Source organism: Amblyomma mixtum, chromosome 5 (assembly GCF_055824585.1).
Source record: "Amblyomma mixtum isolate Tamu chromosome 5, ASM5582458v1, whole genome shotgun sequence".
In the NCBI taxonomy this organism is placed as follows: domain Eukaryota; kingdom Metazoa; phylum Arthropoda; class Arachnida; order Ixodida; family Ixodidae; genus Amblyomma; species Amblyomma mixtum.
Window position 1 is genome coordinate 70,915,256 of NC_143016.1, and position 27,401 is coordinate 70,942,656.

General features: G+C 45.8%; 2 protein-coding genes across 6 annotated transcripts in view; both read right to left on the minus strand.

Annotated features, from left to right (window-relative positions):
- LOC149342595 (protein ABHD1-like) overlaps positions 1 to 26,928 on the minus strand; it is a 43,891-nt gene extending 16,963 nt beyond the window's left edge. For 2 of the 4 annotated variants that reach the window (XM_089544960.1, XM_089544961.1), the window contains exon 1: positions 2,799 to 2,965. The gene's annotated coding sequence lies outside the window, so the exon portion shown is untranslated. Of the gene's footprint in view, positions 1 to 2,798; positions 2,966 to 26,787 lie in introns of those variants that run through there. The other 2 variants (XM_089544959.1, XM_089544958.1) reach the window with 2 other exon arrangements.
- Positions 17,290 to 26,927, minus strand: LOC149342596 (serine hydrolase-like protein). 2 transcript variants are annotated; one of them, XM_089544964.1, is made up of 5 exons: positions 26,788 to 26,923; positions 26,003 to 26,265; positions 25,827 to 25,917; positions 21,641 to 22,097; positions 17,290 to 18,671 (listed from the first exon to the last, which is right to left on the minus strand). In XM_089544964.1, the coding sequence occupies exons 3-5, from the start codon at positions 25,850 to 25,852 to the stop codon at positions 18,144 to 18,146; spliced, it is 1,011 nt and encodes a 336-aa protein (XP_089401090.1). In that variant the 5' UTR covers positions 25,853 to 25,917; positions 26,003 to 26,265; positions 26,788 to 26,923; the 3' UTR covers positions 17,290 to 18,143. The 2 variants fall into 2 exon arrangements, with proteins under 2 accessions (XP_089401090.1, XP_089401088.1); XM_089544962.1 differs by lacking the exon at positions 26,003 to 26,265 and having other exon boundaries at positions 26,788 to 26,927.
- Positions 26,929 to 27,401: the final 473 nt, after the last annotated feature.

The window sequence follows — 27,401 nt, forward strand, 5'->3', positions numbered from 1 at the left end:
ATCCACAAATTTAAAGCCTTAAAACCAGCAGGGATCAACGCCTCCAAAGGAAACTGAGAATCTCTCGGGTACATTCGACAGTAGCATAAATCTTTAAACAGTGTTGCACCTGGTCAAAGCAAAAATAACATCTCTCTCTCTCTCTCACACACGCACACGCACACGCGCGCGCGCAAACACGCACACACACACGCACACGCGCACGCGCACACGCACACGCACACACACCGGCCTTCCCAGTACTTCATATCGCCTGTTTATCGTTCTTTCAGCCTATCACCCCTCTCACACACCCTTCCCGACCCATCCTCTTTTTTTATTATCGTTCTTCTTTTACGTCATGCTCTGCACTTCCTGCTATAATATCTCAGGAACCCGTGGTTTTCGCGATCCCCCAACCCTTTCCTTCTACTCTTGCTCCGCACCCGGCCTCCCTTTCTCTTTTTCTTTTGCTTCTTTTTAGCTTTCCGGTATTTCGGTCAGCCGTGCTGCTGAATTCCCTTATCTCACAGTTTTTCAAGGTCAACACAACACGACATAACACGCCCCCTGTCGCCAATCCCCATGCGTTGAGACGCAGATTTTCAAGCCGTGTCCGCTTTCTCACAAATCTCCACTCTCCCCACCCCCTGGATTCCTTTCTGCTGTGCTGACGTATTTCGTTATCACAGTTTTGCAGGTCAAACGGTTAACTCTCTTTAGCAGCCATCCTGCCTGGACAAGATTTTCAAGTTCACGCTCCTTATCCTGACATCCTTATCCTATTCTTATCCTAACATCCAACATCACGGAGCTTCCTCCTCGGAGTGCGCGCCCTATTCAAACCCCGCCAGTGATGAACGCCGCGCCCAGACGAAGACAAGTCCTCTCGTCCATCCCACCCCGTTCCCCTCTTTGCTTAGTGTTGTCCACCACAACGTCACAAAAAAGCGGGCCGCTAATGCCGGCAGCGTGCTTGTCTCATACACGTGCTACCATGCAAGTTCACATGCAGCCTACCACAGCATCAGCGAACGCAGAACGAAATTGAACAAAGTTGAAATGAACGCCACGAGCATTCACCTAAGCATGGCTGACAAGGTTCACGACATGCAGTTTTCGTGACAGAGCTGAAGCTTCGACGATGAAAAATGACGCCTGCATGTACTTACCAAGCAACAGCGTGCAGACTCCTGTTAGAGTGAACCTGACCCATGTTTAGTACAAAACTCCTATAGCCGAATGGTACGACAAAACAGCGCAGACAGACGGGACTGAAGAAGAAGAGACAGACACATGGGCTGTGTCTCAACATGAACCAATCAGCCCAACTCAGCCCTCTCCATCGATTCCTATAGCTGAATCCGACTAAGATTAGACCAGTAGTGAAGCTCGGCCGCACAGAATTCTTCCACAACAAAAAGTAGTGCGTATAGTCAAAACGATTCTTGTTAAATAAACAAGCTAATCGGAAGAAAAAATAAATTACAATTTTGATGCCTCTGGCTTGTTTGATATAGTCAAACATTAAAATGCTGATCTTGTTTATTGACTGTCGTGATTAGTTAGCGGAGTAATACGTACGGGACGCCGCGTGCCATGGTCCATTGTTGCGAACTGCTGTTCCCTGAAGCTGTATCCTAACAACTATAGCTATAGTGGGTCCGCACAAGGTTCGCCGATCAGTTCCTTCATATTCACAAGACCATCGCACACCTTTACGCATAGAACGGTTACATCCTCACAGGTATCTTAAGACTCAAATACGATGCAAACCTAATGCAAGCTTAGGCGAAAATCTCGTTACCGGACGATGGCTCAAACGCACTCTGCGCAATGGAAGTTCTCCCAGAAAGGTCTCTTGAAAAGTGCAAGTGACAGCGGACAGAGCTGCGGTAGAGAATCCAGCTCGACTATGTGCTTGCAACCGTGCACATGTTGCTACAATGCCCACCAGAACACCTGTTGCAACGCAAGCCTGCGCATACGCGAGTGCAGACAAGATCCGGCCTCGGATGTCTATGTCAAAGCGGCAAATCTTTCAACTCGGATTCTTCTCGCCGTGTCGCAGGCATCCTGGGCCGGATCACATCTGCAGTTTAGCACAGGTCGTTATTGCAACAGGTGTTCCGGTGAGCACGGCGGCAGATCCTTCGACGCATTTAGACCCACGATCCAATTTTCGTGTTACTTTACCGCTACACAGTGAGGTGCAGCTACGCAGTGCAGTTCCGACGCTTTGATAACCCGCAAGCCATTCAGAACAAGGTCAATTGATAATAGTTCGGCCTCTCGAATGTCCGCTGCATCGTCCGACTTCAAAGAAAGAAAACGGGATGCTGTAATCGAGCCATCGCGCTGAAGTGGAGCGGCACTCCAACCTCCACATCCGGTTCACCCACTTCACAGAGAAAAGCATAGAAAAAGGGAACAACATGGAGTGCGGGAGCAAAACGCAGTGCGCGACAGTTAAGTCTCGGCGTTTAGACTGCAGGCGCCACTTGTGCCAAGACGAGCTCTTTAGCAAGACTTTGACTTGGACGAGTTGGTAGATGTTCATGCAGGACAAGTAGTTCAAAAAAAAAAAAGACAAGAAAGGAAACACAGAACAAGATACAGGAATGCGCTTGTCCTGTGTCTTCCTTTCTTCTGAATCGAGCCATTGTTCCGCGAGATGTTAGAATTAATGAAGGACTGGTAAGCCATCCGCCTAGATGGACACTTTCGCGCTCAACAAGTGACCTGGCGCAAACCAAGACAAAACAGTAACCCTTTCATCCATCTAGGTTATATTGAAGCATCGCTTGGTCTCGACTTACCCGGGTCTCAGGTCCTCTCTCTCTCTCTCTCCCTCTCTCTAACAGCGACGATGGTCGGCTTTCACTTGTCCCAATGCCTTCTCCATTCCTCGACCACAGCGGCTTTAGCTTGTGCGCACAGCGTTTTGTCCAGTCCACGAAACTTGGCGGGGGACTGTCGTGTTGCCCCACACCGCCTGGCAGCTTAACCTCTCAACTCGTTCACGAGGCCGCACAGCGATAAACCTTTCTTGGCGCTATCGCCTCCCGTAATCGGCTCTCCTCCTATCACCCCTTCTGTCATTCTTTCCCCCGCTTCTACATCGCGCGGTTCAGGTGTCATCACCGATAGACGCGGCCACTCCCTTCGGCCGCCGCCTCATTTATGAAGGGTGAATGACACATATAAAACGCCGTGGTGCTGCCAAGCCGATTTTAATTAGTTCTCCTCACTGTTATCGTTTGCGAGACTGGTAAGCGGTGCGCTGCGTAATCGCAACGTCGACGATGGCACTCAAAGGAAAGAATGGAGGACGTATACCCACAACTGTCAGCTTTGGAAAACGGTTTTCAAGTGTAGTTAAAGTGCGATAACGATTGCACTAAAGAAAAGCAAGCAGGCGTAGACAAGACAAGTGGACAAAAAAATTTATAGGCTTACGATGACACAATATATAGTTTCTTACGGCAGACGGCACCTCGTGCTTCCCCTTCAGTACTGATTTGTTGCGTTGAAATTCGGTACAGCTTAAATTCAGCGAGGCTCATAAAGCGCTACGGAGCTAGTTTGTAGTCGGATACAAGACAAGAGCGAAGCAGCAAGCACCCCCCTAAGAACGGGCGACCTACTGTCGGAGTCAAATGCATCTGCATCAAATGCAAAGGCATCGCCGGTGGCTGCAGCACGTGCGAAGCGATTGACCGCGACGTCATGACTACAGGTCGACGCCATTGGTTGGTCTCCTTTCAGGTATAGTAAATTTGCAGCTTCACTTTTTTTTCTGCTTGTATCCGACTCTAGTTGGTTCATCGCTAACTATACAAAACCGGCCTGAAAGATGGCATGCAGGGCAAAGAAAACAGGGCGGTTAACTGATTTTTCTTTTTTCATAGAGATACACATGTAGAAAAGGCCATGAAACGGCATACTCACTTAGAATTCGCCTTTTGGCAAATGGCGAAGGCCTCAACTACTTGCGCGGACGGGTATTGCTGTGCTTTCACAGATCGGGATGCACTCAAAACTTCGGCAATGAGCAGAGGTTGCATCCCGTCTTTCAGCGCTCCTTTGGTGAGGTCAAGGCGATTTACCATCGGTTCCTAGCCAATGTAAACGAGCTACCTAACAGTACGACAAAACCGTCGAGAACACTTTATGTTCGTTTCTTCCGCACATGTTTAATATTTCCTCCTCTGAAACCCCAGCATAAATTACGCTACCACACGGCGCAAGCGTCGTCGCGGCTAGCGCGCCATGTTCGTGGTCGTTTCTCGCCGGTTCGCGCAAGGTCCAAGTTCGCTGCAAGGTATAGGAGGTATTCACATGACGTCATCCGCAAGGGGCGCTAGCGGCCGGCGCTGCATTCGCCATGTTGGTGGTCACGCGCGCGGCCGCCGCAGCCAGCCCCAGCGTTAAATAGCCGGTGATGTGTGAAATGTGAGTGTATTTCGTGTCTCGCCATAGATAATTACTGTCCGGCCCGTAACACCGCGTTGCTGAGAGGGTGTTCAGTGAACTGCGCGAAGCAGAAAAGAGCGGCCACGCTCAAAAGGTTCCGCTTTGTGAAAAGGTCGGCGCGTAAGAAAGCGGAGGCGCCGGCGCAGTGTGAGACGTACAGGACTGCTGCCGCGCGTTGAATTCACCGGTATCGAGGCCCACCTTGTGCACGCCTTAAGTTTGCTGGCAGGCCAAGGAATTAAAGCATACAAACCTATGAGAGGGTGAAATTACTTGACAAGCGGGTGAGTCCAAGAGCCGTGCTGAGGGTGCTGACGTCCGCGGTGCCGACGGCCGTTTTTGAAGAGGTGAGTAATTCGAAGGGTCTGTTCGCTTAGCTGTAGCTTAACTTGTCATCTCTATCTGCTGAAAGTGACGTGTTACTACTGAATCTAGCGGAATGGCTGCACACTGCGTTGCTGCGAAAGCGCTAGACGTCTTGTGCATACGAAGTAGCGCTACGTAGCTACAATCAAAACTGCAAAACATTCTCGCTGTGTCTGCCGTTCGTGCTGCGAGCGCATGGCAGTATTTGTTTCACCGTTCTGTCGTGTAAATAAGGTAGCTATGACGCTTTGCCTTTCTGCTGAAAGACCGTCTGAGAAGCGTCAGCAGTTCGCGGATTACAGGCGCTTGAATTATCAATTTCTGCGGCGACAGTTTTGTAATTTCGGTAATTAATCATGCTGTTTATCCACGATGTGCCCTGCATGACTAGCTGACAGATATCAACTGATATTGAAAGTCGTGTACATTCTTGCGAGCAGCGCAACCAGCCAGTTTTGCTGCCGAGTTGAGGCAGCTAGCTCGGTTATATCACGGCGCAGAAGAATTCTGCTGCAAACTTCATGCACAATACGCGCTCCACGAAGATAAGTGGTCGCTGACGTATTCAACAACGTACAAATATGTTACGGATCATTAACAGTTCAGGCCGGGTACCTCACGGCGCACCGTGACACTGCGCGAGCTGGCCTGAGACGACCGCAAACATGGCGCGTTTGCCGCGGCGACGCTCGCGCCGTCTGGTAGCGCGGCCTCAGTGAATACCTCACAATGCAATTGCACGTTGTTAAATGTGTCAACGTCCACTTTTCTTTGTGCAACGCTCTGTACGCATGAAGTTTGCAGAACAATTCTGCGCCTTGATATAACCCCTGATATTTTCCACAATTTTTAAAAAACAGGTTTCTTTGAGTTAGAAGAAGGGCGCGCGTTTTTCGGTACAGCATTGCCAGCAGTGTAGTACATCAGAATACAGCTAAGACATAATATTGAATACCTAACTTTAATTGGTCTATTGGAGTTTAACGTCCCAAAGCGACTCAGGCTATGAGAGACGCCGTAGTGAAGGGCTCTGGAAATTTCGACCACCTGGGTTTTACTGTTAGGCTCCCTAACTACTAAGAGGCGTATAGCCTACCGTAAGTAATATCCATATAATTTTCGAGAATTTCGAAAACGCGGTTACCCTCGGCGCTGTGGCCCAAGGAATTTTGACTATTCCGAAGAGTTAGGTGCACCGCAGAGGCTGCTTTGCCTGCAATTAAGCTACTCGAAAGCGCATGTAATTTGGCGCGATGTAGTCATAATTTCTAGGGCCCCAAAGACAAAGCAACGTTTTCGAAATTCTATAAACAGCTATGGATTCACTTACGGTGGGCTATACACCTCTCAATAATTAAAGTGCACTGAAGAGGAATCTGAACTCGTGTATTTTTACCGCTCGAACTCGATCTGCACGTTCCGAGCGTTCTTAAAACTTCGAATTATTACCCTGTTCGGCCAGTTTTCCTAATTTAAATCCGATTAAACGTCTCGGCTACCGCCTTTATTATTTTAATTCCCCGCAGACGATGGGTGGAGTTAACCTTTCAACCAGTCCCGTGGCGGCTTGCCGCTCTGCCATCGGCGAAGTGATACGTATCGGCGAAAGCAAAAGTCCACGCGTATTTTTATTTCCGTGAGCCTAATTTGAAGCTATGTTGTCTCTGACTAGATCTACTTATTCACGGAAAACTACAAAACAAAATAAAAGCGAAAACAAAGCCGCCACACGACTGTTTGAAAGGCACTCCATGAGTTGGTTGACTACTCCCACCAACTGCGGGAAATTAAAAAAAAAAGGCGGGAGCCGGACATTAATTCGATTTAAATTAGGGAAATCGGCCGCACAGGGCAATAATTCGCAGTTTTTAAGAATGCTCGGAACGTGACCGCGACCACGACCACGGGCGGACGCCGCTAGAGCCCGTTGCGGACGATATCACGTGAATAAGTATACCGCTAGAACTATTGTTTAGCCTCCATTCCGCTTTAGTCGGCGATATTTACAGGTATGTAGTGGATTAAGGAACAAACGCGATTTCATGATATCCTAGCTAAACTAAATGGACATGGGCAGGACCTTCAATGCGGCGCAGATAATAGATCCTTAAGGCACAACGTAATAGATTCCAAGGGAAGGTATACACGTACGCAGCACGTGGCGGCCGAGCGGACGAGATTATCTGTGCGGAATGTGGTGGCCACAGCTGGCGGAGAGGCCTTCGCCCAGCAGTTCACGCAGTTTTTTTTCTCATGTATTTATTAAACCTTCAAGGCCAAAGGCATTAAAATTTGGTGACGATTATGACGTTTGCCCGCTGCAGTTAATTCGCCTCGTGCGATCCCGGCCGCGGCAGCTACTTGGATGGACAAGACTGCGGAACATTCGTGGCATATACGTTTCAGCAATTATTGAAAAAAAAAAGGCAATCATGACAAGGGTGAACCTTTGTTCGCAGAACGCAGCAGTTCAGCGTTTTAACCGCCAAAATATTAGGGGTAGTGGCACTGCGTTTCAGATAAAACGAATAACGTGCTGCACCACTCGGCTAGAGCGAACACGGATGCACCGTGAACTCCCCCACCGGACGTCGACAAACACTCTTACAGAGACCGAAGAGCGCCTCCCAGTACTTCTAGTTACCCTGACACGCCCCCTCGAAGAACCCCAGAAACAGGGGCGCACCCGGGGCCCACCACGAAAAAAAAAAAAGTCCGCAATGTGCAATATACACGCCTCTTTATGGCTGCTCCCCCTATTATAAAATGCCCAAATGAGAGATCAGACTAATAGGGGGAGCGTGTCAGTTAGGGGGATAGGGGAGAAGAAAGGCGCTCGGGTTACTGTCCTCCGCATGCGCATTGAAGCTCCGCTATTCACCTGTCCCCCAAACCAGTAGTGTCCCCCTATTCTAAGACTCCCTACTGGTTTGCCCAATGACTGGCGGCAAGCCAGTGTCTTTGGCAACTGGAGTAGAAGGTTCCGCAGAATCGCAGAAGCAAGGAAGGCGGCCTGTGTTGCTCTGACTCCCCTTTGTTAGTTCAGCCTGGTGGGTACAAGGGGACTCAAACGAATTGGTTACCACGGGTTGATTGTGTGAGGTTTCTTTGTGAATAGGTAGATTTTAATATTTTTCTTCGTGGTTTCAACAAAAAAAAAACTAAACATTTAAGTTAAATTTATCCTCTAATAAGGCTACTAGCAATACGTATCAGCAAGGCGTCGTCGCATCACATCATCACTGTACTGTAGTCAGCACCATCCACAGGGAAATTCAATGTGCATGATTATGTTGTGTAACTAGCCACTAAGGGAAGCAGTTATGACCATTTGGTTTCTGAGACGTGTTCTGTCCACCCCCCCCCCCCCCCCCCCCCCCCTGAGTACTGTGGCTGCTGACCGTTTGGAAGAGAAATTTGCAATTAATAAGTGGAATTCTAAACATATGGTGCAGGGATTCCACAAAATGTCGGAAATGCAGGGGGTTAATTGGCAGGTCATCCTCCACACTGCTGGCATACCCGAGCAACTTGACTTGGGGCCTTGTTAACAGTCCTCATACGTTCTAACAGCAAATGCAGCATAATTCGACGGAATTAGTTTTATGGAGTTTAAAGGCGCAAAAGCGATTACAGACTTCGACGGAATTCAGCAACCCTGATACTCTAAATTATGACTATAATGAAAGACCAACTAACAGCGGTCCTTTTTAAGTTCAACCAAAGACTAGGGAACACAACAGCCCGTCATAACTTCTTCATTGCCGTTTAGTCAGAGCGACTGCATCATGCATAAAACACACTTAAAACTACCAGAACATTACTGCCACGAGTGCAACAAGTATTAGTGCCTATTTACAATTCAGGTTTCAGTTATATTATTGTAGCGCGTAGGGTCCAACATGCCGCCGCGAGAGGGAAACAGCGGCACGGGGTGGTACAAAGGGTGTCCCCACGTAGAAACCTGAGACGAGCGGGCATCCAGGCACCAATGGGCCAGAGCCACACTATGGTCCAGTTGCTCCTCCCCAACCTCCATCCACTCACCCTTTCTTCATACACCCAGAGGTGCATACAAGATCAAGGGCGTCCGCAGAATTTTTTGCAGGGGGGGGCCCCGTTGGTGCCCCGGGGGGGGGGGGGTATGTTCGTAGCAAAAAGGCGCTATTTGCGGAGTAAATTTATTTATTTATATATAAATAAAAATTAAACAAAATGCACACATGAAAGAAAAATTACAAACAGCAAATTAAAGCGCGGCTAGGAGAGGTACATTGGAGTTTATCAACGAAGAAACAACTAAAATTAATAAAAAATGCAAAAAGATGCTATATCACTTCGTGGAGAAAAGTGCTCAGTCTTCCTGCATACGGGTTCTCGACTCACCCGGATTGATGACCAGCACACAGCACAATATGTTCGCAAACACGCAACTACAGTCACTCAGTCAGTCTTCCTTGAACAGCAACTGTAGGCGCCTCGGATTTTTCTGGGCGAATTGCGTAATTACACGTGTGATAAATTCACTTCTGTGCTTCATTACACGCTCTCGGTGCACACTCATCATACACATTGATTGGAAAAACTGTTGAACGCGTACCGTATTTTCCGGTGTATAAGACGCGGCTTTTTTTTCGAAAATCTTGCGGGTGCGTCCTATACAAGGGTGCGTCTTATATGCGAATTTTTCATCTTTTTTTGCGAGTTCATCGATTACTCCGGTTCATGCTCAAGCTTTTCTCACCTAAAAAATATCACTACCAATAACGCGGTTGTAACACGGTTAATACTTCAATACCGGGACCGCCGTGCGCGACATTCTAGGTGATCTTTATCATGAAACGGTGGGGATGACGACTTCCGGGATCACAAACGCGCAGCTGTTTCGGAGGCGCCAAGCAAAAGTACTGAGAAGCGCCAAAAGATGGTGACAATCGCGCTTCTCGCCATTGTCAAGACAAGCCGGCGTTCTTTTTTAGTCACCCTTTGCAACTTTTTTTGCTCCGTGTACGTAGTGCATGTTTCAGCCGAGTTGCTTGTGAACCTTTTGATAGCGTATCTGAAGATGAAGACTTCGAAGGTTTCAAGTAGAAATAAAATGTTGTTATGTACATATGGGGAGCTCAGTGGTGGTCCAGCCATTTCAAGTTCTGGAGCAATTTTTGGAGCAGAAAAATATCCATTCTGGAGCACATTTGTATCAGAACGATAACCCTGGAGCAACATGGGAACAGCATGAACGGAATAAAGGAGTCACAAAGAGTTTGTTCCTAACGAGATAAGGTTCAGCCATGCGTAGCTAGAAAAGAAAACAATCACAAAAACAGAGAAAATATTTTATTAATGCTCACACTGCCTTGCACGCAAGTTCAACCAAGTGTGCTTGACTAAAAGTCCAGAGAACACGTTTACTAGAATCATTCTTTTTTCATGTTGGCTCTATAGTTAAACGTGGTCATAACGAAATTTTTAAAAAGTCTGAGATTTTTCTTTACATTTTTCTTTACAACCACGCGGCAGTGATGGCCGCGCACTGCTCGTGTCTTTTCTTTTTTGCTATGCCCTATCATTTTTCGCTGCTTTTGAGCATGAACAGTTGTAACGCCACGTGGTATGACGTTCCTAAAGAGAAAGAGCCAGAGATGCGCCAACGGCGCTGGAGCACGGCGCGTTGCGCCAACTGCAGCGGCTCGATGCGATCGGCGTTCCTCTCATGTCAGTTCGTGCTTTATCGTCACGGAACTTTCGCGTGGTTCTAACAAATTTTGAGTGGCTCAGCACTAACAGAGAGAGGGCGTAGCCAGTTCGTTACATCAAGGTCAACTCCCGCAACACCTTTACTACATGAAGGTCTGAAATCACGCGCTTCAATGGGGGCGGCGATGGTCTTTATGACTAGGCTTCACTGGACGCTCCCTGCTCAGTTTCTTTCCCTACAGGAGCCGGCTTCAAAAAATGTGAAGTAACAGCCTCTCCCGAGTTCTTTCCTTCCTCCATAAAAACTGGCTGCTAAATTTTACCACAAGGCAGCCCACCAACGCCCTAGGTTGGCAACTGCGAAAACATTTTAGTAGGTTGTCAACCGAAATCCTGAATGGCTCAATATAGTTGCTTTCCCGTGACCGTATCTTCTTTTTGGAGCAGCTAAGGAGCAATATTGATCGATTTGTCACTTTTGGAGCAGACTGGTGCAGCAAAATGTAAATGTATCAAAATGGAGCAAATGGAGCAGCTGGAGCACCACTGGGGGAGCTGTATCGTTCTTTCTTTCTTTTTTGCTAAAACGTGGACGGGTATGGCGTGAGTGTTGCCTTTTTCGATCACTTAGCGTTGCTTAAGAATTGCTCACAGGTATGGTGCATTTCGCGATAGTCGCGCAAGCGTGTTTAATTAAGCCTCACTAGCCTAACTGGGTAAACTGGGGTGCGTCTTATACACGGGTGCGTCTTATATACGAACTTTTTCAGTGACAGCTTGCATATATGGCAGGTGCGTCTTATACAAGGGTGCGTCCTATACACCGGAAAATACGGTACGTTGAAAACAAAAGATGACTATATATACAACGAAAACTTATTTACAAGATAAATGCACGTTCGCAGCTTCATACACCTCGCTCCATCTTGCTTGCGCATCCGCACAGTCGAGCAACCCCACACACACTGCTCGCCGCTCGTCGTTTTCTCGTCCGCTGTCTTGGTTGTTCTCAGCTTCGCTGACAACCGGCCACTAAAAACACCCAAGCACAAACACAGAGGCGCGCACACGTGCGAGGGCTTACTTGCCGCAGTATCCCCGAATGCGCACTTTGGGGGTGAAAGGAACGCCGCGCAACTTCCGAGGGGAAGGGACACTCGCCACTCCGGTCGGAAAATTTGTTTTTGTGTTTTTATGGGGTTCAGAGCCCCAAAACGACTCAGGCTATGAGGGATGGAGTAGTACAGAGTTCCGGGTAATGTCGACCACCTGGGTCTCTTTACCATGCACTGACACGCACAGTACATGGGCGCTGTTGTGATTTGAGGCCCAGCCAGAGGTGACAGGCGAGCCAGGCAGGCGCCATCGGGCTGCGTTGACCAAAGGCGCTGGTTTTCACAGAAGACGCAAAGAACGCTGGTGTGGGGGCGCCTCGGGAGACTGCGTCGCCGTGAACAAAAGCAGCTAATCCCCTTTGCCGGAGATTCTGAAAGCGGCGCTTCTACCGAACTGCGCTACACGTGGATCGGAGGAGACAGCGAGCGGCGGCGGCGCCAACTCATCGCCCGCTTGCCCCTGAGCAGCCCGACAAAGCGGGGGTGGACACGGCTGATTTGTCCTTCCCTCCTTAAGAATTCATCGGTGACCGGCGTAACAACATAGGCGAAAACAAGATGCCCCGTGCACTGTCTGCCTCCGTGTTGCTATCTCTCTAGAGATCAAAGAACAGACACCCATCTCAAGGCGGCTCGAAACACATGCTCGCCGGTGCCGCTGTATGTCTGGAACAGGTCGCCCTTCAGTAGAGCTAACGATGGCGTGGTTTGAAAACGGCGGAACGACGCACGCCCGGACGCGGCATTTCGCAGATGTGACCATGCGGGGCTGCTTTTACCCTTTTGACTGAGCGCACCACCGCCCCTGGTGTGCGGCCATCACTCACGGTTCGAGTGAGTGATTTTCCAGGGGGGTGCAACCGCCCCCCCTTGCCCCCCCCTCCGGACGCCCATGTACAAGATACAGGTGAGACCATCAGAATGTCTATCAGTGCTCTGCCAAATGCGCGGAAGACACCTCCTGAAATCTCTTTGATCTCTACTAGAACACGTGATGGATGACGTATGGTGCACTTCGTTGCTCGCTGCGTAGTGTTTCGGATTAGTCGTCGTTAGCTATAGCTAACGGTAATTATAACAACGCTGTTGAGCTGTCATGAGGTCGAATGTGCTGTTCACATGCAGAAATGCAGCGATCTATTTCTGCAGCGATGCAGCGATACAATGTTTCTTATGAACGCTTTTTACATGATGGGAATGTGCAAAAAGTATGTTTGCAAGCCATGCAAAAAGTGAAGCAGCAGCTGGAAAGTGCGCACAGTGTTTCCAGAGTGCGTGCAAGAAGCATCTTTCTCAATGAATGGGTTAGCTTTCCTTTTCTCGATCCTTGCGCTGAACGAGTCCGACTGGAATCATTGCGTTCACACCCACGGATGGTGATATGGTCGAGCCTACTGAGATATAACGAACGCTCGCTTATTATGAATGAGTTCAGTGCTACTGGTCAAAATATACATTAGAGCAACTCTTCTCAAATACAGCAAGCAACTTTGACAGTACCACTTAGTCATAGTGGTTTCTTCCTGAATTTCTTAAGGGACTCGGGGTTGCATTCCCGCCTATAATCTTTAAGTTTTCAGTGCGCGCCCTCTGTCCCTGTGACATAGTGGTCGCTGGACACTTAGAAAACTCATTTCCTTGCCGCTATTTTTCCTTTTTTCCCCTTTGTTCCCCTCCCCAAGTGTAGTGTAGCCAACTGGGCATCGCCTGGTTAACCTCCCTGCCTTTCCGTCCTTTTCTCTCTCTCTCTCTCTACAGCATTCACTGTATTAGAAACACACGTCGCCATCAGAGGCTGATTTTGCAAGTAAAATAAGTACGCCCCCCCCCCCCCCCCCCCACATCCCCATTTTTTTTTTTTGCCGTGGTTCCCAAAGGCCACGTTACACCTACGCTCACTTTAAAATGGTGGCAACCAGTCCTTTTCGGTAAGGACGTCACGAGTTTGAATCGACTAGCTGGAGGGCTTTTAAATCCATGTTTATCACCGATAAATACGTCTTTTGCTGTCAGACAAACATCAACATAGCCAGAAACAGCCGGAGAATCAATTTTTACTGAGAACAATGATTGGATGGAAATGTATTCAGTGTCCTTGACACTGCGGACAGCTGCAATTATTGCTCTCACTAAAAATCGATTCTCTGGCTTTTACACTGAAGACAACACCGTCCAAATATTAATGTGAAAGCATTATATAGCTCAGTTGTGTCAGCAGATCTTGTCCGCAAAATGTGTCCACCCAATGACATCACTCCAGATGAATGAATGTGTAAAAGTTTAATGATAATGAGTAATAAATGAATGGTGTTATATGCAATGAAGAATGATGTCGTCAAAAACTTAATTACCAAAAGCAATCGATTAATGTAATTAAGGAAAATAAGTTCATTAGTAAAGTTGAAAATAATGAAAGGAAGACTGATGATATCAGCAGTAATTATTGTGACTATTGAGCAAAGTAATTAGTGGGTTGATCCCTTCCAAAAAATGAAAGTCGCGTGTCAAGGTGATGATGTCTCACAAAAGCCCAGACTTGAAAAATTTAGAGCAATAGAGTAATTACAGGGTGGCGCCACACCCGAGTAGGAGAGAGGAATGCCAAAGCAACCATGAGGCTGGTTTGAGCAACAGGTGCAGACCAAATCCCAGTGATACCATCACGGGTTAACCCCAATGCGGTGGTAGTATTCCCGAAAACATTCACCAAAATTATGAGCAACCGTTTGGCGTACAGCATTCTGGGTAGTGTCACGGCATTTCTCTTTGCATATGACTTACATGTTTCAGTCAAGTTGAAGGCTAGCTGGTGACAGGTTCGGACCAATGATATATGCACCTTCAATTGCATGCTTTTTGAGACATTTTCCCTTAAGGTGCCTCCACCCAGATGTGGAGATCTCAAAGCTACTGCCTCCTTTACTTTTCTCAAAACACGTTTTCGCATTCCTCCACATAAGCAGAGAAGACCTAAGTGCCCTCAGAATTTTTATCCTCAGTGAAAATTACTTCCCTGGCTGTTCTTGGGTGTGCTAACATTTGTCCAGCAACAAAAGGCACATTTGTGGGTGATAAATTTGAACTTCAGAATTTTCCTGCTGCACAAGTCAAAGTTGTAACGTCTTGGATATGTCATCTATGCGCCGTTGGCAACTGAGAAGGACCAACTTCCACTGTTTTAAGTGAATGACGATGTAGACAGCCTCTGGGATCTGCACGAAAAATTAGGCATCATTGCGCACAGTTTACTTGCAAAAACGGACAGTTATGGCGGCACCTGTATTTAGTTTATTGGCCTTTTCTAACTTATAGGTGCTCTGTTTTCGGTGAGAGCAGCCTCTTTGTCATGAAAATGACGTATTCTGTCAAAGCAGGCCAACTCTGATTTATCCTCAGTGGTTCTTTAAGAACTGGAGTGAAAACTTCGGTAAGTAGCTACTAAAACATTTCAGTTCTTTAATTCTCAAGCTGCCTGAAGTCAACTGTGACGTCATAACCATCACAAAGGTGGTCCTTTATGTTTATGATTGTCCTGACATCGTTAAGAAGAAGAAACACAAGTGTCCTTGTACATCCCTGTGGCATACCAAGTGTGATGGACTGCCACAGTCAAATGTTTCCAGGAGGCGTGAGGAGCAATCAAAGCCGATTGCTGTTATTACCTGGTGACTCAAGATCACAACTATGCAAGTAAAGTGAAAGCCGGACTTGTGCCGTGTAGTGGCGAAATGAGATGACCGTTGACAGGCTTGGCACCTCTGCGCAGGTCACTTTTTGCATGTTTAGTTCTACATAAAGGCAGTAAAAATTAACTTCTAATCACAGCATGTGTGCACAGCCCTTGCACTTGCTTTGTGGCGTGTTGCTGCATATCCGAATGAGCAAACTGATGCCCCCTTGCAACTGCATGCATATTAAACAACTCTCTCAAGTGACTATTTTATATGTGTCCCTGATAAGCTTCGCATACTCTGCAGTTCCTCATAAATTTTTTTTCCTGCCTTAGGCAAACGGTAGCGCGAGCCAGCCCTGTAGTTACAATGAAGGGGTGATGGTTGGTATGATTTTAGTGCAGCAAGCCTTTCCAAGCACAGCCAAGCTGCGGGAACTCAGCACATCATCCCTGAGCTGAGAGTCTGTTGCGCACGCCCACACATTAATGGTACAAGAGTCTCAGTTTTTCACTGCAGCCAAGTGCTGCTCAGACACTGATGGTAGTTAGGCACTGCTGTGTGAAACCAACAAACTGTAACTGATGTGTACTCTTGTTGGCTGAAGGGCAGCTGGAACTGTCGTGAAAAAGCAGTATGCCATGAGCCAAGCGTCTGCCTACTCGCTACCAACTGATCTGACCAGCTTAGTTATATAACCGCAAAAAGTTGAATGACGGCTCAATGCCACTTCATAAACATCGGAACAAAGTCACAATGTTAAAAATCTCTGCCTCTCCCGTAACCGAGAGTAGAGTAAGCATGAAATGTTTACGGGCCTAATGTCATCTCGGTGGACACCCGAACCGCACTGTACAGGAAGGGAGGAACGCCACCACCCGTTCAGAGGGATGCCTTGCCATTTGAACGGATGCCTTGCCATTTGAACGCAAGGTTTTTTGAGGAAAGGAAATGGCGCAGTAATTCTCTGCCATTTCGGTGGACACCCGAACCGCACTGTAAAGGAAGGGAGGAACGCCACCACCCGTTCGGTGCGATGCCTTGGCCTTGCCCTTTGAACGCAGCGCTTCTCCCCCGGGCCCCTGCGCGCCTGCGCGGCTTTGCTTCGATGCGCGAAGCCCCTAAGAGATCACGTATGACAACGAAATGTATCGTGGAATTTATGTGCTTTTTGCACGCGTTATTAGAAATCGGAAATTATAATTCCGTGCATTATCAAACGCACAGATCGACTGATATCTTGATAAACATTGAGAAGGCACTGGCAGCAGTTATTTTTTGTGACTCCTTTGGAGACCAACCGGCGCTTGCATGCCGGTCGCGTAGGAGGGCTTAGAGAGTCTCGTTAAATCTCGTTAAGTCTCGTACGGTGCCCGGATGTTCTCGTTTCAGAGCCCGGATGACTGGAATTCAGTGCCCGGATGACTGGATTTCAGTGCCCGGATGACTGGATTTCAGTGCCCGGATGACTGGATTTCAGTGCCCGGATGACTGGATTTCAGTGCCCGGATGAGTGGATTTCAGTGCCCGGATGATGGCTCTCGGTCTCGGCGTGACGTCACCACACTGCCGACAACGGGAGCTAAAAGCATTTCATGCTTAATATTTTTTTGTCATTATATTACAGAATCCCTCAAAGACCATGGTTGGTCTTTAAAAGCACTATATTAGCCTTCTGTACTGCCTCAAAATAAATGTGACAATCTATGCAATGTGGTGCATGGATCATGTATTCACCAAGAGGGCAGGCATTATTAAGCACTTTGTAAGCTTTACATGAAAGAATGTCCAGTTAAAGACTAATCTTCCTACTGCGAACTATCACAAGGAAAGGTTGCAATAGTTTTGATGCGTTTCCCATTGCTGTTACTTCAGCTACATCATTTACTTCACTTTACAAACTGCCCAACAGGCATATAAACCACATGGCAGGAATTTCATTCCAAAGTTTGCATCACCATTTTATCAAGACTCAGACTAATAGAAATGAAAAATATCGTTTTTATTTTTTCTTTACTTTGTAACAAGAGGAAAGATATTTTCCTGATAACAGATTTTGTACAGAAACAAATAGTAAAACCAACACTGGTGCAAATATCACAGTGCAATGCTGTGGCTAGTAGCTCACTGCAAAACATTTGAGTAACCACGGCATTCACTGCTCAAATGTACGACAAAGAAGCTGCATTTTCAGAAAAACTACAACGGGCATTGGAGAAAGCAGTGTACACTATGCAGCCTAGTTATAGAATAATGCATCATGCACATTTGCACATAAATAGGACTAGAAAGCAGTGATTACACACAAGAAAAATCACGGGCTATTTTAGCTTTAAAATATTTCGTTGCGAGGAAAATGGGCACTTCAGTTTTATACTAACATTTCAAAGAGGCTATGTAAAATTCAACAATTGTCAAAAATGCCAGCACTGAGACTTACTACGGTAAAAAGTCTTCACATTAAATAAATATCAGAGATCCAAGGTGAAAAACATTTCATTATCCTTATTTTCCTGAGAAAAGCCTGAAAATTAGGATGCTGCAAGGTGAAGGCACTATGAAAAGCGCCATCAACATCTCAAGCAAATGACGAACTATAAATCAAAGAATGCTCACGTATAGGGCTAATTTTAGACTATCCTTCATGAAAAATAAATATTTTCTCAAAGTACATTCAAGCAACTTAGCAGTTTTATACAGATAAAATTGCTCACACAAAGCAACAAATGTGCGAAAACCCCAGACACCAATGCTCCACAAGTGATTACCCTACTGACCACTTAAAAGTTTGAGCATGCAGAAAAAGGCACAGAGATTACTTCATTACATTATTGGTATATCACTGTGGATCTAAAAAGGAACGTATGTGCCCTGCTACAATATCTGGAAAACTCATATGCAGATGGTGGTTACCTTCTACATCAACAATTTTAAAGGTGCGGCAGCTTTGTGCAAGGGCATCAGACACAATCTTTCGCTTTGCAGACGAGCCACCAAGGCCGGGAATAGCCACCAGTGCCAAAAGATTATTGGTGTAGCCTTTGAAGTACTCCTTGAGAGCAGCACTGTCACTGCGAATCCAGTGAATGTACCTTAGTCTGGCATCTTTCGTCAAGACATAACGGTCATCTCCCACGGACTTGCAACCGCGTTTCATCAGTGTTCTCACATTGTCGGGCAGATAACCCAATGCTATTTTCTTAGTGTAAAGTTCTATCACCTGTGCTTCTGTGTAAACGGGTGGCTTGCTAAGGTCCTTCTGTTCTAGGCGCATGTTGCCCTCTATGAATTCCCTGAAAACTTTTGTGGCCCTGCTTGCTCGGTCATAGACGGGACCAAGAGAATCAATCATCACCAGATTTTGGAGCTGAAAGCAAGAATAAAATGATGTTAGTGAACAGAATAACTATAAAAGGTACGCACAACGCAGCATTAAAAGCTTGCTCAGAGCACATATTGGTAGGTACAGTCCATGAAAATGATCTGGGACCAAAAAAAATGCTATAGAGAATTACATTACCTCGAAATCAAGGTTACTTTAGACTCTTTACATTTTTAACCTGAAGCGAGATTTAAACATTTTATATGAGCGAGTGCAGTGTGCAGATTTGGTGCAGTGCAATCAAGCTAACAAAATATTACAGCTAGGTGCACTGAAAAAAAAAAACGGATATGTTCAAACCAATGGTCCTTGACAGCCACTTTGCCTTTCTTTCACTAATAATGAAACAGACACAACCGAGCTAAAGGAAAGACCAAAAGAAATTCAATGGTTGATCTCTCCAACTGACAGGGAACATGCTTTCTTGATGCCCAGTGGTGCGCGTGCTCTTTAGCTGTGTCATCTCTTTCTGAACCTGAAGAAGGAGGTGCATCAGGTTTCCATTCTATGCCTTGACTTACAATTTTTGTTGGCAGAAGAGGGGACATGAGTGCGAAGTGATGGATCCTAACCGCCAACGGTTGAAAGCCATCATTTGCGCTCATTGCTTCCGCTTTACAGAGAGCATAACTGTGTGATAGTACAGCCACTTTCGATTCTTAAAGGCCAACGCACTGAGCCATATTTCTACTCCAATCACTTGCTCTTTTTCTTGTGCAACACCTTCATTGTGCTTCTCTGCACATGGTCCTCGCAGAAGTACAAGTACAATCGCAGTGTGAATGTGCTTCTCACAAGTTACTACGCTCTGCAGTGCTGTTGTGATAATCCCGCTTTAGCACTGCGCGACTTGCGGCCTGCTATAGGAGAAGGGTTGGTGTCCACCTGACAGGCTGCAGAGGGGGCACATAATGCAGAGTTCTGACGTACCTTTGAGTCCCCTCTTGGAGAGAAGCAAAAAACATTTTGCTTGAGGAGGCTGGTGTGAGCGAGAAACTATCCAGGTAAGGGCATAGCTGAGAGAAGCTCACCAAAACTGCTTAATTACGACGGGCATAACTGCGCTATTAATGAGTCCTTACAATAAATTTTTGTTGCAGTGCATTCCTTGAATAGTGCCTCAAAGCATCAGAGTAGAGGAGAAGAAAAAAGAACAAAAACAAAACCTGGCCTGGTGCTGGACCAGAACAAAGCCCTGAATGATGCTGCTGATGATAAAGGATACCCGCAACGCTCCACTCATAGCAAGCACTTTCCAGCTAACCACTATGCTCCAGACAAGTTCTACTTCTGTATGTAGTACAAAGGAGCCCTACAGCTTGCAAGCCATTGCTCATCACTCTACCCACCTCCATTTATACAGCCAAAAAATAGGGATGATTGTGCAGTGAATAAAAAGTAACGTTACAGCTGACAAACATGCTGCTAGAGCACTTTATGCAGATCAGAGAAAAGGTTTTCACAGCAGTGGCACCATTTAGACATTACACCATTAGTTGCTTTACATGGTGGACTGTATTTCGCATTTAATATATGCTTCCAAAGTAAAAGTGCACCAAAGGCATTGCATATTATGTAAATTCAGACATTCTGTTTTCGCATCTGGCAACTTCTTTGAAATTAACTTTTGTTCATGATTTTAACATTTCTTTGGCAAAACATTCCTGTAAAACACAACACAGTATTGTTCATGCAAAAGCTTTACCTTATATATGATAATTTTTCTGCACCTGACATGTTTCGTGACTATTAAAAGCATTTGATAAAGAGTCTGATAGCTTATTACATTCTAACTGCACCAACTAAACATGGATCCGTGAATTTTTTGTCTAGCTCGAGGTTTCTTTCGCTAACCACTCACAATCTGTTTCGGTTAATGGTGCAACCTTAATGCCAAGTCCAGTGCACTCAGGTACCAAAAGGTACCACGCTCAGTCCTCTTTTCGTTACACTTTATATAAATGACTTATCTTCCTGCATGTCATCTGAGATTCAATTGTTCGCTCACGGCAGTTTAATATTTACCAAAATAACCTGTGACGGCAATGGCTCTAGTCTGACCTTAAAGCTGCTTCTTCATGGTGCAATTCATGGCTAATGAAACAATGTTTCAAATGCCAATTCATGCACGTATCAAAAATTACTAATGAATCACCCGTGTACTCCGTTCATAACGTACTCGTATATTCTCCATCAACTTACAAGTAGCTTGGCTTTCATATTGCCTCTAGTTTCACTTGGAATGTTCGCATTGCACATGTGAACAGTAATGGCAATGGCAAGCTAGGTTAGTTACACCGCAACTTTTATAAAGCCTCTTAATTATAAAAATTACTTCTTTATTGATCCCTTATACAAACCAAACTCAAGTATGTCATGCGGATTTGGGATCAAGGTCAAATCAAACTAATGCAATCAAGTCATTCGAATATGCTCAGAATAATTCTGGTTTCATTCCTTCTAACCAGGACATAAGAATGTGTATTAGACCATGAAATTTAGCCTTGAGTTATTGTCCTTGCCATCTCGTTGCAAAATGTTTCGCCTGCACCATTTTCACAAATTATTCTATCAACTGCAATTGCACAATGAACTTATCTCACCCTCTCCAAATGGACCACCCAAACCAGATCATATTGATAAGGTTAGTATCCCATTCTGCAGGCTCAATGCACTGTCTTTTCTACCATGCACATCCACCAAGTAGAATCACCATCCTGCCTTAAAAGCTATCATCGCAGGTGATTAATTATTTAAGGATGTCATAGCTAATATTGTATAACTAGGAGCATAGTGGCCTAGTGGTCTAACACTGCATTGTATAACACTGCAAGAACGCAGCGACGTTATAAAGCATTTAATTTTGCAATGAAAAGTAAATGCTAGCAGTTCTTTTCACTGCTGTTTAATACTGCCTGACAGTAGAGAAAGAAGGGAAAAAATGTTGCACACACCTTCTCGGGGAAGAGACAGCCAAAGTGCAAGCCTACATGGCCTCCCAAACTGTGTCCTATGATGGAAAACTGATTCCAGCCAAGATGCTGGGCAGCACGGCAGACATCAAACCAAAACTGGATTGACATATACGGAACTCCTTTGGGCAAGTGTGACGAAAGGCCATGGCCCGTATAGTCTAAGGCCACTGCGTGCCACCGAGGGTCCAGCCTTGGCACAATGGGATCGAAGCTTGACGCATTATCTTGGAAACCATGCAGTAGAAGGACACGACGATGTGGATCTTCCGCTGATGTGGGAAGCCACTGTTTGGCTGCAAGGTGGCCGTATGGAACGGGAATTTGCAGTTCTCGGATCTCCCGTTCCACGAGGGGGGCATCACCGGAGGCCGCACGGCACTGACTGACACCAGAGTGGCAGCTGGAGGACCAACATCTCTGCAGCAGCTTTGTGGACCTGGGTACAGTGCACAACACAATCACTGTGCGCAACATTTGGCTACTTTCACACACACTTCAAACAGCCTCTGCCTGCTCTTAAAGAAATTTTCTGAGAAAAACAAGTATGTAACTCAATTTAGCATTAAGAATTTTAAAAAACACATATCAGAAGAACAAGAAATACACCATTGGCTTGAGCTTACCACAAATGACCTTGTAGAAGTGCTGCCTCATTCATTACCAAGACCACATTTTTTTCAAGGTCAAACGATTGCCTTTAAGCTCCAGTGGACAAAACATACCTTAAGTGCTGCACTTTATAAGCGTTTGATCCCTTCCCAGACAACAACCAGCAATGCCAGCATTTTTTGCTGCACCAGAGAATGCTGACTTGCAGAAAATGTTACGCAAACCATACATTCACAATGAAGTGCACTGCTATTTATGGCACTGTGCCAAAAAAGAAAAGAAAATTTGAAGAGCTAAGTTTACCGGCCGAGCACATTAATAATCAGCGAACGTCGTTGAGCTTTGGTTTCGCCACTAAGGTTAATCCCACCTTCTCTTCCTAAATGTGGAGAAGGGAGGCCCCCCTCTCCAGCTTTCCAAATGCAAACTGTGGCAGGCAGCGGTCATTTAAGTTAAATTAATTCGCCGATTAAAGCGCCTAGAGCTGACACACTAAATTCCACGGTAGAATGTAAGGCTATATGGCTAAACCAAAGCTATAACAGCTTTCATTTTAAAAATGAAACAGTGCTTTCAAAGTTACGTATGGAGACATTCTTGAACTAGGTTTTCGTAAGAATACTGTCATTCCGTTATTAATACATACACACTAGTCATCTTCGTATTTCCCAAGATGGAGATTTAGCACAAAAGAAACACTTTTATTGCTAGATACTGAGAAGTCAGAAAACCATATGAGGAAGAAACTACAGAGCTACACTTGAGCTCACAGCAATCAGCAAGCAAATAAGTTGCAAGGTCACATCCATCTGAGAATGAAAATGTGCAACATATATACACATGCATGCTTTTCACAGAGTGCATGTGAGCTGTTTATCATGCACCAGCAAGGACCAAGTGATAAGGGCATCTTGTATGGATATCTTGACTTGAAAGTGCAGCGAATTATGCAATGCCAATCCTGTAAACTCGGGACCAGCAGCAGAAAGCCAAAGCCACTGCAGCGGATCCAATGAAGCCGCACTGTCCGAGCATGCGCTTACTGTCCATACCTATACCTTTCATTTTTGCCAGCCAATGAAAAGCGAAGAAGGCACTAGACAAGGATAAAATGATATTACAGCTGTGTCCTAACTGCTCCATATGAGCCTACCTTCTGCATCCACAGAAATTGATAGTAGTAGCGTTGCACGTCCGGACCCTATCCACAATAAATATGGGCCTGAGTGCACAAAAACATAATTAAGATCCTTGAAGAAAAGGTTACTGGAGTCTCATGCACTGGCAGCAACGCGTGACTGCGTACTCACCAAGTGCGTTTTATGGCAAGAGTTGCCAAGCTTCTAGCAAAAGCAAAGATGATTTCAGCAAGGAAGAAACTATCTATGTGCGTTCATAAGACGACAGAGATAGTGCTGACAAAGAAGATGGCAGGAAAAGAAACAGTGTTGTTCTGCAAAACTTGCAGTCATAATCCAGGACTGCAACCAGGGGAACGCCTTTGAGTGGCACTAAATGCTGCCCAAAGGTCGCTGAAAAACTTGGATACATAAAGAAACGCCCAAAATAAACATTCCATGCATTGTTCCTGTACAGTTATTTCCTTTCGAGGTGGCCAAAACTGCCGAAATGGGTATGGACCGGAACAGCCACAAAGTGGGTAAAAGTTTCGAACCTCAACAGGTTAATACACTGACATATGTATGTACATGGAGTGCTGGTGCGGAATTCCCCAGACTGCAGGACATTCTAGGATGCAATAAGGCACAAAAGATTTTTCCGTCAATAAGTCCGCATATGCCAGAGTGGCTTCCTGGAGAAATCATTTCAGATCACTTGTCAAGTGTCTGAGCACTGTGGGGGTGGCTCGATGTAAAAGATCATACTTGGCATAAAGGATGCACTCGCACAGTGTCTTGGTGTTTTTAGAGCTTCGTCCGCTAAAGTAACTGTACTGCACTTACCCTTCCCCGGTAAGAAAACAAGGAATATTATATGTTCACACGCTACCTTATTTGTTTTTCTCTTAATAGGCAAAGGATTCTTTAGTAATCGCTCTTCCTGTGTATTTCTATATATCAACCGAAGCAAATTTTATGTCATGTCAGCTGCCTACAGGTTTTTTTAATTTGTCATTGTAAACTAGCTGCAGAACTGACTGTGATAGAACTGAACTGAGCTTCACACAAAAACTGTATCTACATAAGTCTGACTGCTTGCCGAGTACAACAATAAACCACTGCCGGTTATGGTTACATATAACAGCCCACCTAATTTAACAATCCCAGTTAAAAATTAACAGATTAAGGCTGCACTAGACAAAACTTATAGAGAAACAAATTATAAATGATCAATGAGACTGATGAGGCAGAATATGCGTTAGCATTGGTGCTCCCCTCTGACACAGCAGAGACTGCCACTGATGCGTTCAAACCGCGCGAGCGAGAGGCGTGACCTAGTGCATCAACCACTGAGTGACATGCCGTTTCCCCCAATACAGCAATCACAGTGTGACATGCTGTACCCCCTCTCCACCCTACCCCCCACCCCTGGTCTTCTCATCTTCCCTCCCTTCCTCGCCCCTGAAAGTGGAAAAAGGGACTTCCCTCTCTACTTTTTTCCACCCAAAACATGTCGCCTCCCACCCTCTCTGGCTTCCCTCTCGTAACCGGGGGATTTTCCTCCCTCCACCAACCTATTTGCCAGCTAAGTCTTCAGACGAATGGCCGGAGAGATTTTTCAATTGACAAAGAATTAAAAATCAAACCTGTTTTTGTTTTTTTTCGTCCTTTTCTGGAGCAAGGACGTTAAAGTGAAACCTGTACCCTCCTCCGCTTCTCTACCCCAGGAGTACCCCATGCTAATGTGGGTGTAGTCCGCCTTGATCGCACGACCATACACAGGGCTAATTTTGCAAGTGCACACCCCAAGTCCCCCATAGACAGCACTTTCACTGGCCAGCAGGTGAACACTGGGGCTTTTGCTGATGTATTACGCTGACGGTGATGTGATTTACCCAGGTGAAAGTTCCTTGTGTAGCTATCACTGCATAAAAATCGAAAGTGATGCTCAAAAATAAAGGGTGAGACTCTGGACAATCCGTAATGTTGGCCTGGACATATTTTAGTGCCATAGATAGCTGTAACACAGCTATTTGCGCGAGAAAACACGAGATAGAAAAAAGGAACAGACGTGACACAGCACCAGTGGCATAAATTCACATAGGTTGTTGAAAGGTCAAAAAGGAAAAGTGCCGCAATTGTCAGTACAGTAAGGACGGGGGAAGAAAGATCAATGAAACAATAACTTAGAATTTCAGGTAGTAAACGATAACAGTATTTAATGCTCAAGTCCAAACAGGTTACAAGATACTTTGATTTTGATTACTGGTGCCAGGGAAATTCAGTGCATCATAGCAGCTTTCCAAGAATAAAGATCGCAAGCCCAAACTTAGTGTGAACCGTAAAAGCCTCCAATAAATAGTAAAATAACTGCTCAACATGACACCAGACTGAGCTCTTTTGTAGCCGCATTGAAGACAGAAGTCTCTACTTGCCTCAAAGCAGCCGCTATTTGAATCATCCTGAAATCAGCACGGTATCCACTGGGCACAATGTTGATCAAAGCGGGGCGAGGGCAAACAGACACTGAAAAAAAAAAAAAGGTAATAACAGTGAAAAGATACAAATCCTTAACATTCGAATCGTATGAGTTGACACTCAAGATACGAACCTGATTGTTACCCGTCGAAGCTTGGAGTCCTAATCTGGTGCCCTTAGCTGTAAGCATATTCAGGCACGAGCAGTCGGGTGTTGCGACTCAGTGCCTTTTGTTCGTCTCCTACGTCAGCTGTGTCGTCTCTACCCATCATCATTGTCAATGACATTTTCCGTTTCCTTCCCCTTCGTTGTCCACGGTTTGAATGAGAGTCGAAATGAATCAGGCCGACTTCTCGGACTTTTCTCGGTTAATTACTACTGCCAGTGTGCGCGTCACTAAGTGAAACAAACAAAATAAGAAACTTGCTTATAAATGAAGTGCGCCAGCATTGATTAATTACTTCTAAAAAATTCACCATTCACGTAATGAGGCTTTAACCGCGCGCCAACCACAGAAGCACCAAGACTAACCAGAGTCCAGATCTTCCAACAAAGTGAGTTCCAACAGAGCCTTGCATGTGTGTTTCGGCTGGTTCAAACCAACTCCTGCAACTCATTTGCTAAACCTTCACCTTCAGGGTGTGTCCCTGAACGTGCCTTGCAGAATGACGTCAAGTGGTACAAGGCCAAAGAATGGCAACGTTCGGGCCGCACATCACAGCAGCGTGCAGCCCATGCTACACTGTCACCACCACTTTGAATTCCTGGATCCTTAAACGCGCTACTCTCTCAAGAGTACTGCAGTTTCCGCTCTGAACACTGACCACAACGCGAACTGAACGCGGATAGAGTGCAAAGTCTACCTCCGAGAGGTATTGCACGACAAAGAACTAAAAATTGACGAAGTGAAGAACTTACGTTTATAATGCTGATGCAAAGCACGCTCCGAAGGCGACACTTCTTTCCGCTGCCGGCGCCGACCTTGAAGCTAATAGCAGAGAATTAACGTTGAGTAATACCATGGCAACACTTGTGCCGATTCACAGAGCACCGCTTGAGTCGTGAGTGGAATGAGACAAAGATGGGTATGTTTCCCAAAATGCCTGCAAGCGCGACACCACTTCCTTTAGAGCAAGAGCACACGGTTCACACGACGAAACCGGCGAAACGGACGAGAACATGCCGAGTGCCGATCGTGCTTCGCGGACAGCTGCCGGCCGGCGCCGACGCGCTAGCGCTGGCTTGGCTATGGGCGGCGTATGGCCCGTATGGGCTATGCCTAAAAAGCTACGAAAGTGCCCATAAAAGTGCAAATGACAGAGGCAATTTCCTCTGTAATGCATGATAAAAACAAACTTTTATTGACAACAGATTTTCTGCTTGTAATATATAATCAAGTTGTATTTGGTCAAAAATAATTAAGAAAACGAAACTGTTCAACTGTTTGTTGTGGTGACAATTGGTTGTCGCTTTATTACCTTTTTTTTAAGCTTACCTAAGGATCCATCATGAAGGAACGAAAACTTTCCTTC

Coding starts and splice junctions, on each gene's coding strand:
- LOC149342596 (XM_089544962.1), bottom strand. CDS start 25,852: ATGATTCAAATAGCGGCTGCTTTGAG. Junction 22,098..25,826: donor CAAATAGCGGCTGCTTTGAG/GCAAGTAGAGAC, acceptor CACTGTACCCAG/GTCCACAAAGCTGCTGCAGA. Junction 18,672..21,640: donor GCTGTCTCTTCCCCGAGAAG/GTGTGTGCAACA, acceptor TCTTGCTTTCAG/CTCCAAAATCTGGTGATGAT.